General features: G+C 46.3%; 1 protein-coding gene across 3 annotated transcripts in view; it reads left to right on the forward strand.

The window, feature by feature from the left end:
- The first annotated feature begins 4,865 nt into the window (after window positions 1–4,865).
- KLHL3 (kelch like family member 3) overlaps window positions 4,866–16,671 on the forward strand; it is a 44,779-nt gene continuing 32,973 nt past the window's right edge. The window contains exons 1-3 of one of the 3 annotated variants that reach the window (XM_054643022.2): window positions 4,866–5,073; window positions 12,621–12,737; window positions 15,711–15,817. In XM_054643022.2, coding sequence (XP_054498997.1) covers window positions 5,060–5,073; window positions 12,621–12,737; window positions 15,711–15,817 — 238 coding nt within the window. In that variant the 5' untranslated portion in view covers window positions 4,866–5,059. The remainder of the gene's footprint in view (window positions 5,074–12,620; window positions 12,738–15,710; window positions 15,818–16,671) is intronic. The other 2 variants (XM_077186557.1, XM_077186558.1) reach the window with 2 other exon arrangements.

Here is a 16,671-nt window from a genome sequence, read left to right on the forward strand (position 1 = left end):
AGCTGAGCCCCTGACATACAGTTCCCACTCTGAATAAACTATGGAATATTGAACAGAAAAAGAGGTTTGTCCAGAAAATACCAGGCAAGATAATGAAGGTCAGTTACCTGTGAGGAAGATATGCTGCCTGAGACAGGGTTTTCTGTTCTGGTAAAATAATGTGCCTGCAGAAACAATCCTATCTGAACTTTTGTGTATGGCATCAGTGGGTTTCACTCATTTGTGTTGATGTTGCAGCACATTATGTTACAATATGAGGGTGGTTGGCTGTGTTTCTTGGCTTTTGCAAAGACCAAGGAATGAAATGTTTTAAAAAATTCCAGGAAGAGAGCAAGACAAATGAGTGTGCAGGGAATAACAGTAGCAAGAGACTTGGGTTATGGTGTTGAGATTCTGAATGGGAATAGCTTTGTTTATGCTGTTCCCTCTAAGTTATAGTATACAAATATTAATTAAGCCATACATCTTTATGAAGCATATGGATAATTTCCCCTTATTACAGAAGGTAATAAGGAAGCATTTAGGGTTATATTTTAAAGATGAAGAATCACATTAAAATTATATCTTAGAAAATTTTGGTAAAAAATCCCACTTTTTTGGTCCATAGCCTAAACTTTTTTCCCCAAGTTCAGTCTTTTTCTGAGCCTGTAGCAAGAACTGTGCACTCAGTAGGTGCAGACTCTAAGGAGGCAGAGAGACTTGGTAGATTTAGGCAACCGAATTCTGGCCTTTGCCTTTGTTCCAGTGCCCACAAGAGTAGTCTTTACAGCCTTCTTCCTGATTTTAATTTTGAGCACTGAATTCTAAACAATAAAATCAATCTGAAAATCTTCCTGCAAATTTCTGATAAATATGCAATGTGACTGCAGGGCAGGAAGTGTGTGCCTCTGACACAGGTGACTGCGGGTGACATCCGTGACTGATGCTCCAGGAAAGAGTCAGGAGGGCAGCGGGAAGAGCATTTTCAGCTGCTGGGTAAATGCTGGGTAGGTGAGCAGTGGAATGGCTCATGCCCCAGAAATCACAGATGAGGGTGAAGATGGTCAGGGGTCGTTGCCCTAAAGATGGTAATGTTATTGTAAAATTGTTGCAATAAACCCACCATTTGTAGGAATTGTGATTTGTACAAAAGAGTAAAGGAAAGCAATGTTCTGAAGGCAGATTGTGCTGGCCTGCAGGAGCTCGGGAGTGGGATGTGTGCCAGCAGAGGGCAACAGCCCGGAGCGCCGCTGGGCAGCCTGGTGCTGCTGCAGCACCCGCCGGAATGGGAATGCTGGCACCCACAGGAATGCACATCCCGGGGGAATGCTGGCACCCACAGGAATGCACATCCCGGGGGAATGCTGGCACCCACAGGAATGCACATCCCGGGGGAATGCTGGCACCCACAGGAATGCTGGCACCCACAGGAATGCTCATCCCGGGGGAATGCTGGCACCCACCGGAATGCACATCCCGGGGGAATGCTGGCACCCACAGGAATGCTCATCCCAGGGCAATGCTCATCCTGGGGGAATGCTGGCACCCACAGGAATGCACATCCCGGGGGAATGCTCATCCCGGGGGAATGCTCATCCCGGGGGAATGCTGGCACCCACCGGAATGCTCATTCTGGGGCAATGCTGGCACCCACCGGAATGCTCATCCCGGGAGAATGCTGGCACCCACAGGAATGCTCATCCCGGGGCAATGCTGGCCTGGCTGCTCCTGCCCCTGCTCTGCAGTCACAGGCTTCAGAACACAGCCCACCCGTGGGAGTCTCTCACTGCCAGAACATCCCTGGTTCCAGCCCTGGGAAGGTCCTCACCCAGGAGGTCTCCCATCCTTGTGAGCCTTGTGAGAACTTGGATTCCTGTGAGCTGCTGCAGTAGGTAAATTGTAGCTGCTGATTTGGTTTTGTTACTGAATTCCAGCAGCAGCTGGACAGCTGATACCCTCAGGACTCTTCTGCTGAGGCATCTCCAGGTCCCCTGGGAGCCAGTACCTGACCAGCACCTCCAAGTGACTGCACTTGGCCTGGGAGCTAGCAAGGCAGCTGTTCCAGCAGATACCCTATACATTGCATTTCTTATATTAATATCCTTAGTGAACCTTTTTCAAGAAAACATATGGTCTAAATACAGATCTATCTAAATGAGTATCTACTTAATTAGGATGACAAAAGAAGTTTATTTAGAAGGGACTTCTGGAGATGATCTGGTTCAAAGAACCCTCAAAGCAGGACCAGCTTCAGGGTGAGATCAGTTTGGTCACTCAAAGATAAATATATATACTTAATATATGCATTAAAAATAAATATGTTTATATAGATCAACATATATTTTTGTCTAAATATCTGTATCTCTAAAAAAAACAGAATGAAAAATAATTTAGGCTGTGAAGATGCAGCTTTAGAATCTTCTGTAAATGCAGTGTTTTATTTACACCTTTCCCAGCTCTTCAATGATGAAACCTTTTTTGAAGGAAGATTTTTGAAGAAGATTTCTGAAGGAAGTTGATTAATAATTTCAAGGACACAGCTCTTGCAGACGTAGGAAGGATTTTTCCCAATTTGATGCCATTTGCTTTCTGCTGGGTTTTTGGGAGGGGCAGTGACCTTTCAGGCTTCTGCAGAGGCTGTGGAGATTGACAAGGTGCTGTCTGATTGTATTGGGCTCTTCACAGAATTAATTCTTGTAAGCACTCGGTGTCCTTTCCTTATAGCCTCAGCATTAAACCAGCTGCTGACTTTTGGGCCAGGAGAGTTTTGGATCAGATTGGTGGGGATTGTTTTTATTCTCTCCCTTTGTGCCACTTTTATTGAAGAAGTTCCTTGCTGCTGTGGAGACACTGGCAATGCTTTTCTCTCTTGTCTCCCTGTGGCTCCTTGGAACTGGGGGCTTTGGTCTTTCACCGTAGATCTGAAGATTGTCACAGGAATCTGGGAAGGTTTTGATGGGCTGAGGGATGGTGGGACTGGCTGGGACAGGTGTTAGGGGACCTTTCTACTCTGAGAATTGGTTATATGGTTGTCAGTGATTGAAGGTAGATTAGATATAGGAGTAATTTTACACTACTTGAGACTAGAAATTTTTGAAAGAGGCTGGAAAAATTCCACCCATCAGGTGTCACTCATTCCTTTTAGCTGAATGCTTTTTCAAGATACCAGTCTTTGCTTAAAAACAAACAAGAAGTTTTTGCCTTGGGGTTGTTACCAACATGATTATTTTGCAAGGCTGCTGTAAAAATAATCTCTGATTATTGGAACATGCTTTTGTTCCACTCCAGCAAGGACTATTCACTGTTTAGCTTCTCTGTCACTGTACCTTTCAGGATTTGTAGAATCCAGTGGTACACAAGCCAGTGGGACAAAGCATGTAAGAAGGTATTGCTGGTTTGGTTTAATTTAGGTGCTTTGCTCCCAGGTTGATTGGAGTGAGATGTAAATTTTTAAGGTGAAAGCCTAATATTTTGTTATTGAGAAACTTTGTGTTAATAAAAATACACAGGCACTTTGCAGCAGTTTCAGGACTTGCTCTTGTATCTGGACTTTTTATGATTACTGAGGGATTTACTCAGAGGAAACAAGTTCTAGCCCTCATTTCCGAAGTAAATTCTACTATTTTTATATACTGGCTTTTTCTCTGGTTTGAGCTTGTGTCTTGCAGTTTTGCATGTTGTGCATCAACAGTGTAAGACTGGACATGGGGAAAGTACTCGAGGATCTGGATGTTTTAAACTGATAGTTTAACAGGATTCTCTAGGGAAAATGAAGGAATTTTGCCTGAACTGTTTGTGAGGTTTGACTTCATGGCTTTATCTGTATTTCTTCTGTTTAGGGGTAGGCTGCCAAATGGTGTTTAAATAGCAGGACTCTCAATCCCCATGTGTCTTTGATAAAGGCCTTTAAATTTCAGGTGTGTTAAGTTTTCTTACCTCAACAATTAGGGTGATGAGTCATTAAGATTCTCAACAAGCTTTTGAAACCCTCCTCTGGAAGGCACAATAGCATCTGTTCATCATTGCTGATAGGTTTTAAAAAGATGTATGAGACTTGGGCTGAGGACATGGCTTCAGGAGAAACATACAAGAGCGAGGTAATTTTATTTATAAAAGAGATGAAATGGCATCTTCAAAGAGAAATCTCTTGATACTTCCAGTTATCTCTTCCTCTTGCACAAGAACATTTTGTGAGTGGATGAGTAATGAAGAAGGCAAATGTTTCTTGTCTTTAATGCAATTAACCTCTAAGGCCTCACTGGTGCAGAATACAACTGAAAAATTCTTTTAGAAAAAGATTTATGCAGAACTCTGTGCATTTGTATCAATTGGAATAAAAATGACAAATGTAATTTAGTTCAGTGCTTTAGGCTAAATAGCACCTGCAGTTGAGAAGGACCCATGTTGCCTATGCAGGGTCTATCTATAACAAATCCTTTTGGCCTGATAGATTGCATAAAGGACAGGAAGGCTTTGATAAATTGTGGAACTGAAGGCGAGATCCTGCTTTCTGCTGTGGGAGTGGGGAGACTTCGGGGGGCTGGGACTCCCTCCTTCCTCACCCCCCCTGCTCCTCTCCTGCGCTGCCCTGTGCGCGGGCTCGACCTCGGCACTGGGGATGCTCAGCCTCTGAATCTCCGGTCCAGTCCGTGGATCGCAGGGACTGGAGCGCTTTGGGCCACCCGAAGGACAAGTCCCGGCAGGGGACGGATGCGGGGCCCGGGGGCTGCCCCGCGGGGCCGGCGCTGCCGGTGCCGGTGGGTCCCGCTCGGGCCGGCCCGGCCCGGGGCTGCCCCTGACCGACTCCGCTGCGGCAGCGGGGCCGTGCCGAGCCCGGGGTGCGGAGGGCGGTGCGGGGCGGTGCTGCCGTTGCCCGGAGACGCTCGCAAGCCCCGCCGCGGAGGGGAGGGGGCTGCGCGGCGGCGGCGGAGCGGCGGCAGTCGGTGCGGAGCGGCGGGGCGCGCCCGGCACGCAGCGCTCAGCGCTCCGCTCCCGCAGGAAGCGGCTCCGCGGCGGGGGCGGCCGCTCGCAGCCATGCCGGGCCCGGGGCGCTGAGCCGGCCCCGCCGCCGCCCCGCACAATGGAGGAGGAGAGGTGGGTACCGCCGGCAGGCAGCCTTTGTGTCCGCCCGGAGCGCTGCGGGATGGGGATGCCCTGCCCGGGGCTGTGCGCAGGAATGCGGGGCGCGGCTGCGGGGACCCCGGCGGGGATGAACGCCTCCTGCCGCGGGAGCCCGCCAGCCCCGGGGATGTTGCAATGTCATGGTGACAGCGGCGGAGCCCCTTGCCGAGCAGCCGGGGGGCTTCCGTGCGATGCGCTTGGGATGGAATTAAGGACGTGAGGGACGCAGGTCGGGGGTGTTCGCTAAAATGGAGGTGCGGGGCAGGGGCTGGGATGCAGGACAGGGGGGTGGGATGCCGGGCAAGGAGGAAGGGTGCCGGACAGAGGGGTGGGATGCAGGACAGAGGGGTGGGATGCCGAACAGAGGGGTGGGATGCGGGACAGGGGGGTAGGATGCAGGACAGGGGGGTAGGGGGGTAGGTAGCTGCCCCGCCGGCACAACGTGCTGGGCTGGTGTGTGTGCCCTGCCTGCGCCTGCAACATCAGGCAGCCGACTTCGGCATTCCGCTCAGGACAGAGTCGCTGATATTCGCTGCTTTTCTGAGTCACGAGTGAAAATCCCCGACGCCCGTGGGTGCTTTGGGGTCGGTTTTCCTGCCGGGCGCTGTGCGGTGCTCGGGCAGTGCAGGGCATCCCGCGCCTCCCTCGCACGGTAGCCGGGCCGTGTAGACTTTATTTCCTGCCAGGCAGCTATTTTGCTCCAAAACCCGGGTGAAGAAGTGTTTACAGAGTCGACCTAATGTCCACTGAACCCATAAAAGATATTATTCTGCGCAGGGACCTCGTGAATGCCAGAGATGTTCAGTGTTTTGGCTCTGCCCTCATTGCTCCCCTCTGTCAGGTGCCTTTTGCACACCAGAAGCTACTTGTGCTTCTTCAAATGAAACGTTAAACTGCTCTGGGTTTTTTACAATATTTTTTTAAGAACAGGATATGCTGAGTGCTTCCTTTTGTGCTGGCGACCTTGCAGGGAGTGGGGGAACAGAGAGGGGGCTTGACCTGCTGGTAGGACTAAATGTCAGGGCTTGACAGGAGTTTTGTTTAAATATGATACATTAGAAAATTAAGCTGGAGTCAACCCCCAAATTCAGGAAATTTTCCTTCTGTTGAGGGAAAACATTCACAGCAGCCTGTAGGAGTTGTTTTCCAAGCTCCAAAGGGCAGCTTTCTACCCTTCTGTGACTCAAGGGTTGCAATTGTTTGTGTATTTAATGTGCAAAACCTTTCATCCTGCCACGTTTCTCATTGCAGGGCTTCTGCTTCCCCTAATGGTGTGAACAGTCACCTCTGAATATTAATCCAAACATTAATTAATTTCAAGTGCCTTGAAATCTTAGTTTGTCACGCTAGATGCCAGCTCATGGAATGAGATTTCCTTTTCTTGTTTGTTTTTATTTTTTTTTCTCTTTATTTTTATAAATGAGCCTGTGTTTGAGGAAATGGAACAGAGCTGTTTTGATACCCCAGGCTGGGCTCATCCTTGGCACAGTTGTTTGTTACTTTTTTTTTTGATGGCTACCAGCGATGGTCTCATTTTGACTGGAGGCCTTTTTCTGGGGATACAGTGGTGAAAAAGCCTCTGGGAAAATACCTGGACTGTTTTACCTTATCCTGTTTTTTCCAGACCATCTGTTTTTAGGGCATGAATGACTATCCCCATCAGCATGTTCTCTGCCTCTGGAAGTGAGGAATGATTACCCAAATTGCTGCTTTCATTTCTAGTTTTTGGGAAGAGGAAGGCAATCCTGAACTGGTTGTGGGCAGTAATGATGCGGGGTTTGACTCTTGGCAAGAAAAGCTGGAAATATTCACCTGCTTTCTGGTTAAAAGGGCACAGTGTGTGAGGCTGTGCTGGGGCTGCTTTGGCTGCTCAGAGCAAGTCCTGGGAGGAGGTGCTCAGAAATGAGCTTGGTGGGCTCAGTCTGTGCTTGGTGCTGTGCTTTTGCCCCCCATTTAAACTCAGATCTGTGTTGGGCAGATTGCTCCTCAAATTTTACACTTGGTGGCTTTCATTCTGGCGGAGTTCCCCCTGGTTTTTAATATTATTGCATTTTCCCTTTTTGTGGTCGGTGAGGATCCGTGTTGTTGGTGCTCACTTCACCTCTGACTCTGGTCCTGAGCCTGCCCAGACTCAAATATCCTGTTAACTTGCACACCCAGGACACTCAGTGGTATCATGTGCCCATGTCATTGCACATGAGCAGAAGCACCTGAGGGCAAGGGAGATTTAACCTGAAACATTCACATGTGGCAATAAAATATTTCAGAATCCTGCTTTTCTTTTACTGTGCTCATAGTAAAATGATGGTACTTCTATTTTATGGAGAAATTGCATAAGGCTTGCAGTTAGGCATGATACCCTGATTCTGAATTTGCAAGAGTTTGAATAGGAAAAAACCCTCTGGAATGCTAATTTTTGTTAAAATATTAAAACACCTGTGGTTTTATATTTAAATGAAGGTAGTCTGTGGTATCTGAGAAATACAATACTTGTCTTTGAAAGCAAATGGTATTGTCATATTTGAGTTATTTTGTGTTGTTTCCATTAGTGTCAGCAAGGACTTTTCTTCTCACTAGTTCCCAAAGTCTTCTTTCCCCCTGAGGTCTTCTTTGATATGAATACTCTTTTAGGGATCTGCTGTATGCCAGTTGTGTGTTTTCCTAAGCTAATGTCTCCATGTTGATCTAGGCACTGAAAAAAATCAACAAAATAGGAAAATAATATTGCTATTAAAAGAAAAATAATCCTTTGCATTACACTGCCTCCCATATGTTTTAATGAAAATGCATTTCTCTGAAATCCTCTCAAAACCCAGTTCAGTATGTGGATCCCTTCAGTCACAATTTTTTAATACCTTTGTATGTACCTAAATACAAATTCAGAAATTGAGATTTTTATAATTATGCCATTACATAGACATGTTTTCCTTACTGTGTCTGCCTGACTAGAGGAATAAAACTATTGGGCATAATGTATTTGTCCTGTGATTTGGGGTGCTGATTCTAAACAGAGAATCAGGCCAGTTAAAGTAAAATGATTTTTCATTGTGCTTAGAGTAAAACTAAGACTAATTTTGGTCTCTGTTGATTTTTGCACAGGTATTAAGGTTTTGAAGACTACTAACTGCTATTGGGCATCTGTCAGGTTTTTAGACCAGAGTGATGCCAAACCTCTCAGAAATGTAGATTAACATTTCCTGGTGATGATTCTTACATATCCCCCAAAGAAGCTCCACAGGCTTTGGAAATTCATGGTTAGCAGGCACTTTTAAGTGAATCCAGGGGTATGAAGCTGCTCCAGAGGTGCTGGATTGCCCGTGCAGGACTCTGAGCCTGGCTGGGTCTCTTTGGTTGTGGTGCTGAAGCTCTGCAGTGTTGGGGACCAACCAGGAGAGCAGAGCTCAGCCTGTGGTGCTGAGGCAGGAGAGGAGAGCAGTTCCCAGGGACCCTCCAGGGATGCACAGTGGGATGAGGCTGGCCTGGCCATGTCTGGTGTGCCATCCCCAGTGGGAGAGGGGGGCTCTGTGGTGTTCATGTTGGGCTGGGAGCTGAGCCTGGAGGCTGTTCTCCCCGAAACATGAGCAGAACCTTGCCCTTCTGTGCTCTGAAGGAGACTGCATTTGAGATCTGCCCTTCCTTCAGGGTGAGCTCCTGGCTCCCATAAAGCCAGTGTTAGAACTGGATTTGGCAGAGCTGGGATTTTTGTTCCTGGGGTTTACCAGCTCTCTGCACGGCAATAATCTTGCCAGGGGACAGTTTATCTCTAAAAGGAAGGCTTTTATTCTTTCACATAATCTACAAAGACATCTGTAATTATTGCTGGTAACTAAGGCAACCCAACTTTACAGTTGGTACATGTGGGCAGCAGAGCAGTGGGGTATGGGCTTTTCAAACACCTTCCTGTCAGCTGAGGGTGGCCACACTGGGGCAGGAGCTGGGCTGGGAACCCTGGCAACCTGAGCCCAGCTCTGCTAGGGGGTCCTGGAGAGGAGGAACACGGTGTCAACAGGCTGGTGATTAGCTTCACTGGCTTAATTGGGGACTCTCAAATAGGGGTTCATTTGTTCTACTTGGGGACATCATTGAAAGGCCACGCAGGAGGGGGCAGCGGGGCTGGCACTGTCTGAAACTAAGAGCCTCTCTGCTCATTTTAGGAGCATCCTGCTGTGCCTGTAAAGAGGATGTTCATCTGGCCCAGGGAAATTAAATCATTTGTCCATTCACTGAGTGCACGGCCTCGGATAGCCCAGGAATAGAACAAATTGCTCCTGGCAGCTGCTCACGAGTCCTGCTGCTGTAGTTGGACATCAGCTTGGCAAACGTGGGGACAATGTCCCCGTGGTCATGGGGAGCAGGGGCTCTAGCACCTCCAGTTGGTCTTGGCTGGTGTCTTTGATCAGAGAACCCTATTCCTCCTTTGCTTTAATCCATTAAAATAACAACAGTGTAATAAATGTAATAATTCTTAGCCTTGTGGGGGGACAAATCTCAGAAAAGGCTGTGAAATGTAATGGTTTGGTCTTCTCAGGGGCAGCTTTTGCTTTCTGTCAGGGTGCATTTGCTTGGAGCATCCAGGTTCTTGCATTTTTATGTTGGAAATGTGTCAGTGATCTCTGAGAGTATGTGCATGGAAGTGTAAAATATCTCTCCCAGATAAAATCATCCTCTGTCTCTTACTGGAACACAATTCTATGGTAGCTGAATCAGTCTTAGAGATGAGTTAAAGGCTCTAAGCCATTAATTCTTCAAATTTGTTTTTTTGATATGAGTCACTTGGAAAAAACTTTAAATAGCATATCTTGATCTTTTTTGAAATAAGTTTTCAACCAGACAATCTGCAGTATTTTCTCTTTGGTAAATTCTGAAATCTGCCCCTTTTAATTAAGCTGAGGGTGTCTCTTAGGATGATTTTTGAAAACTTATCTTTCCTGCTTTTTAGGAAGAGCTGATTGATCTTCTTCCAAAATCCTGAAGCAAGTTTTTTTGCTTTTAAAATACACAGACAAATGTTGGTGCAGTTGAGGCTTTATAAAAGCTTGACATTTGACCTGACATTTACTTTGGTGTTCAGTGAAACTTGCTGTGTTCTTTGAACTGTATCTTTTGCCAGCAGAAAAGTTTGAACATCTTTGGTTTCTGGCACTGGAGAGCTAATAAACAAATCTCAGCAGTGCGCTTGCTCTTATTAAAGAGCCCCCATGGTTTCTGTGTGCATGGTTGGGTTTTGGGTCCCTGAGGTGTCTGTGAGGCTGCCCAGGGCAGTGTCCTGTGGTGATCCAGCTCTCCTGCCCTGGGAGCAATGGGAATAGCTCTCCCTGATGCTCCTTTTGGTTTCACTTTCTTTTTAATTTTTTTTCTTTTTTGTTTACTCTGCTTACTTCCTGTACGTGTTCCAGCTTTGGAGCCTGAAAGCTCCATGAAGTCACTTGCACTTTCAGAGCCCTTTTTTCCCTTCTTGCCTCAATGGTGCCACATGGGCAGGTTTAGCTGTTTAAAAATCACAGGTTTATGCTGGGGTGATGAAAACTGTGGTCACCTGGCCTAAAGTTTCAATGAAGGCTTTTGACAGACCCAGCACTGAGGCTCAGCTGGATTTGGCTGTGTCCCTGGAGCAAGGGAGCTTCTTCACTGCAGTGTGCAGGGCTGGGGAAGAGCCAAGGGCCAGCACAGCTCCATGGCCATGAGCACCTCTGGCAGTTTGTGTGGCACAGAATGAGTTCAGTGTTCCTCAGGGATAGAAAAGCTGTTTGTGTCGTTGCCTGGTACCAGTCCCTTGAATACTGAACATTTAACACGAGGAATTCTTTCTGATTTTTCTTCTTTTAACCCAGCCACACTAAGCTAATTGGATGATGAGTGTAACGGACTCTGGGAAGTTGTCTCCCTCCCTGGGACATGTGCTGAGTGATGTTCTGCTCTGCCTTGTGGCTTCACTTATGGCTGAAAATATTTCACTCGCTCAGCAAAGTGAAAGCATTGGACTTGGCTGGTTTTTGGCATCAACCTTTGTGTCAGGCACAAAGCTGGAGGCTGCTCAGTATGCAGGCTGGATCTGAGCTGTGTGCAGCTTGGCTGCTGCTCAGCCTCTTGCTGCTGCAGGAAGGAGAGTGCAGCCCACCAAAGGCTGCTGGGGCAGAGAGCTTTGTGTGCTGTCAGGGGACACGGTGGTGCTGACAGCCACTGCTCAGGAGCAGGCAGGGTGTAATGCTAGCCAGGGCTTCACACTGCCAGGGGCTGTAAATGGTGAATGATGTGGTTTTCAAAGGGAAAGTCAGTGTGTGTAAGTGAGCTTGTGTATAGAGATACATGTGCATGCATACATGCACACCTTGACAGGAGCTGACAGGGTGTTGTGGGAAGGATCCTTCCACACTTCCCTGCTCTGTGCCCTTCTGCAGACATCACCTTCTAGTCACCAGAGGGCCAGGATGCTGGGTTGTCCAGAATGCTGGGTTACCCCAATTAAGCCTATTTTATCATGTCAGCCCAACTAAGAAAGCTGGTAGGGAGGAGGGGACAAAGGTGGAGGAGACTGTCCCTTGGAAGGAAAAGCTCTGAGAAGGTCTCCAGTCAGGCACATGGGGCTGCCTCCTGAGAGCTGCCATTCTCTTGGAGTTGGCTTTAGACAAGGACAGCCCTCCTTGACGTGTCTTGTTTGCCTTTGCTGCCAGGTTTGAGGGGTGAGCCATGAACCTGCCTCAAAGTGCTGCTCCTTTCTCAGGTGGGAGCCTTTAGCTCTGAGTGGTTTCACAGGCTCTCAGATCAGGGAGGTGGAGATATTGACCTGCTGTCAGTTGTGTGTAAAGAGCCAGTGCTCCCAACAAAGTAATGAGGCCACGTGTGTGCCTTAGGCACCTGTTGGCCTGGTTAAACACAGCACAGAGCTGAGTGCCTCTGCTTTGACATTACCTATGGAGCTGGTGCTTCTGCTAGGAAGGTTTAATAATTCATTCCATATGTTTCAGTGGCAATAAATAGACTATTTCTGAAATGGAAAGCAGCTTCAGTAAAGCTTTGAAAGCTGTGCAGGGAGATTTAATAGCCCTTTTCTACTTGCCTCTAAAGAAGATACAAGTCATGTATTGTGTGCTTGCCTTTTTCAGACGGGACATTGAAGGCTAAACTTCTTTTTCTCGGTATGAATGTTAAAAAAATCCATGGTACTCTTGTAGTTCCCAGTGTTGAAGTCCATTTCTGTACAGTGAGGCAATTATGTTCTGGCTTGAATTTCAACTTATACTGCTTTCCTGGCCTGAAGCCTGTAAGACTGGGCTTTGTCCTCAGGTGTTTGGCACTTCTTTCTTTTCTTCCCTGCTGGCTGAAATGTGGGCTGAGTTGGCTTTCAACATCCATGCAGAGGTAGCTGCATTTTTTGATGTGCTTCATGTGGAGAACCTAAACTGATGACTGACTTGTGAGTAGCTCCATGCTTAATACCCTGTGCTGCAGTTTTAGGACGCTTGTTTTTTCAAGTGCCATTGAATCAAACTTTCTGCTCCTTTTTTTGTCCCTGTTTTTAGCATTAAGCAGAGTTCCCGTTCCTCTGAGGCAGCTGAAGATGAAAAGGACCAGAGGACAGTGACAGTCAATCCCTCTCACATGAGAAAGGCTTTCAAGGTCATGAATGAATTACGGAGGTACACTTACTTTTGACTTACTGGGCACCCTCTCTGGTTTAGCAGAATTGTGCTGATTGAGAGATGTAGAAAATAGTCTGTGCCATTTTTATTACAGCTAATGGTTGCATGTGGAGGATTAATCACAAATAGGAAGCTAAAATATAGTCCTTTTGTGGTGGGCTGCTCTCCCCAGTCTCAGACCTCTGTCTTCCCAAAAACATTATCTGAGCCATGGCCTTCATTTATAGATGATAATTCATTTAGTCTTTTCCATTACTTACAGCAAATTCAGCTGTAAACTATGTCCTTAACTGAGATAAGGGTCTGAAACCCAATAAAAGAACATTACAGACATTAAGACACCTACACATAATTACAGACCGAAGATTATTAGTGTACTGTTCTTAGTCTCTTTAACTAGCAGCATCACTCAGTCTGGGCTCAGCACTCCAAAGTAAGTGGTGGAAAAAAGCAAGTACTCAGTAAGAATGTCAGCTCTCTTCTTGCAAATTGAAAAATCCTCATATTAGTTAAAAGAGAACACCTTGGTCTTTACACAGCTGTGTGGGTACAGGGAGAACAGAGGCTGAAAAAAAAATCTGTGAACACAGCCTTGAAAACTGCTGTCATCACATCAGCAAGGTGGTGGCAGTGGTTCAGCCTCAATTGTTTCTTGGTGCCTGTTATCCCACTAACAAGACAGAAGTTCAGTGAGCATTTCTCTGACTAATTCATCAGACTTTTCACCCTTCTAGTTTTAAAAAGAATTCTTATGTAAAGTGTGTGTGTCACACACATGAATGTGCGTGCTCCCTAACTGTTGAGGGGATGTGATGAAAGCAGGTAACACCCTCTGCTCTTCTGCACACTCCAAGTAATCAGAAGATGCTCTAATAGCTAACTCTCCATGGATTAAGTAGTTTCCTAATACACACTTCTCTAGTGTGGAGAAGGATTGGAAATGTTTCCTTCTACAGAGATCTGACAGCAATTCTCTGTTGCATAGGAACAAAATGGAAATATTGTAACTATTATATGAAGCAGGGTATGTTGTAATTTTTTTTTTTTTTTTACTTTTAACTGGCATCCTTCTGGTCCTTTCTTTGTACTGAAAGCAAAGGATCTGAAGCTAAAGTTTGGTGCAGTTATATTCAGAAATCTATTGTGCTACTATTATTCCTTTGTTAATTGAAGCAGAGTGGGAATAACTGGAGACAGACAATGTTTCTTAGTGCCTGTGGTTAGGTATCTTGGGCAATACTGAATAGATAAAATAAAGAAGAATGAAAGCTGCCATTAAGCACCTGCATGATGTTTTCATCTTCTGGGTACTGTTGTTTTTTTGTTGGCTCCTGTTGCTGTTGTGGAATGTACAGTTTTCACATCTCTTGAATGTGCACTGAGCCTGGGATCTGTTAAGCTCTCAGCAATCAGTAGATTAATAGATGCCTTGAATAATAGTTTCTCCCTTTGCATGCATCCAGAAAACTTATTCAGAGGGTCTAGAAAAATCATGCTAAACTTTTAACCTATATACTATATAGAATCATGGATTGTTTAGGTGGAAAAGACCTCTGAGATCATTGAGTCCAACCCTTAACCCACCACTGCCAAGGCCACCACTAAACCATGTCCCTTAGGCTTTTAGTTGGCAAATGTAGATGAAATTAATTTTATGAGTGGTGCTTTAGATTACTACAGCCCAAAATGGAATTGAGCAGAGCACCTTTTACATAAGCTAGAAGAAATGAGGAAGCTTCCATTAAGCGGCTCTTAAAGAAGTCCTCATTGCCCTTCCCCTTCCAAACTGGAAAGGATGTAGGGTACAGACTGCCAGTTCCCACTTTCTTCTGTATTCCAACCATAACCCTCCATTTCACAGCTGTTTTTTCACATATTTCAATATGTGGGGAAGAAGAGACATAGCTGATCCATTAGAAACTCTGTGTATGTTTATTTGATAATGCAGTTTCCTAAAGACAAAGTTCAGTGTGGAGATAAGTATTTCCAAAGAGAAGGCAACATCTAGATTTACAGGACTGATCCTTTTTTGGGCTTGACATTTGAAAAGAACACCCTTAGTTTGCATTTGTATGCTTAAGCATCTTAAACCAACTTATTGGGAGGCTGAGCACTTCTTGCTGTCAGCATCTGCGAAGCTCTGTGCAAACATTAACTAATGAATCCTCAAAGGACAGACGTGGGGCGAGCAGAAAAGGTCACTCCTTAATGAAGTGACTTTTCCAAAGCTCTACAATGAGTCAGTGGGGGAGCTTACAAGGGTTTTGTTTTTGGTTTCTGTCTGGAACCCCGTTCTTTATCCCAGTGACTCTTAATCCCAGACTAATTCATGAGGTAAATGAAGTCCTCAGGCCCATGGATAAACTCCAGTGATTGATACCTCTGCTCTGGCAGATAGCTGAGGCAGCCTCTGCACCTACCAGTGCCAGGACATATTTTGGTGGCCACTTTCCTTTGTGACAAGCATGGAAGGAAGTACAGAAATCACTTCATTTTCCACTCCACCTTTTCCCCGTGGAAAGACAGAAGTGATGCTGGTGTTCCCTTGCATGGCTATTTCTTGTCTTACAGATCTGCTAGAGCCTGGCTCCAGGTAGTGCCCAAATCTTTAAGCTCTTTTGTGCCTCCTCCAAGCCCTGCTTGTTTGAGAGGTGAAGGAGCTGCTTGTCCTTTGTTCTTTGAGCAGCATGTATGCCTCATTTGGCTTCCAGGTTTTTTTTCCCCTGGGGAAAGCAGAAGCACAGGCAGGGCTGCAGCCTCAGGAGGACTCAGGCTTTGCTGTGTAGGCAAACAGTGATAGGAGTTGGTACTGAAGCATTAGAGACCCTTCCCCTGGGATTTGGCAGAAGCTCAGGTGCTGTGTCTGTAATGGTGGGTCTTTCATTCTCTTGGGGCTGTGGTGATGTAGCTTTCACCCTGACTCCTCAGGGAGTTCTGAGATGATCTTTGTGTTCTCTGGTGTTTCCCCAGCAAGCGGCTCCTGTGCGATGTGGTGATTGTGGCCGAGACCGTGGAGATGGAAGCTCACCGGGTGGTGCTGGCAGCCTGCAGCCCTTATTTCTGTGCCATGTTTACAGGTACTGCTTGTGACACCAGACAGTGTGGCTGTGTCTCTGTCAGGAGCTGCAGCACAGGCTGCAGAGGGTTTCCTTGAGGGAGAAGGGGCACAGATGAGTCTGCAGTCTGCTCTACTTGGTGGGTGATGCTGGCCACCCTTGACTAATTCCTGAGGGGTGAGTAGATAGCATGTGGGGCACTGTGAGGTTACTGTGGAGTTTGGCTCACTGCTTTATGTGTTAGTTTTTTTTCCCCCTAACAAGACCTTGGATCATGAAAGCATTACCACTGAGCACGTGTTCAGTGCCCTAAATGTTCATGGTGCACATCAAAGAAGTTGCTGGCACAGGAGTTGTAGTTTCAAGGCTCAGTCCTGCCGATACTGATTTGGCAGTCACAGATGTTTAATCTCCCATGGCACTTTTTTCTGCTGCCTGAAATAACACTGTTGTTCTCTTGATCCCAGTGTGTTTTAGCAGCCCAGCTTTTTAACGGAGTGAGTTGCTGCAGCCAAGTGTGTTTTGGTAATGACAGAAAGGAAGAAGAGGACAAAATTCCTGCTCTGATCACCTGATCCTTGGAGCAGGTGCCCTTCAAAGGCTGTGCCCAGATGGGTCAGCAAAAAAATGCCAAAGAAAGCTAGGTCAGTCCTGGAGGAGGGGAGTGAACAGCTTATTTAAGTCATTCTAGTAAAATTGGTGTGGTCAGAAACTCCTGAGCTTCATTCCCTTCTTTGCCCTCATTTTCAGGATAGGAACTGACAAATACAAAGAAAATGATTGTACACCCCAGGGAATGGTTTTTACTGCCCCTGAGCTCCAACATAAATGAGGTTCAGGGGTTTTTTCCCTGTTTCACGTTCATTTGCTTGTGG

The sequence above is a fragment of the Agelaius phoeniceus genome, chromosome 15 (assembly GCF_051311805.1).
Source record: "Agelaius phoeniceus isolate bAgePho1 chromosome 15, bAgePho1.hap1, whole genome shotgun sequence".
Classification (NCBI taxonomy): Eukaryota; Metazoa; Chordata; class Aves; order Passeriformes; family Icteridae; genus Agelaius; species Agelaius phoeniceus.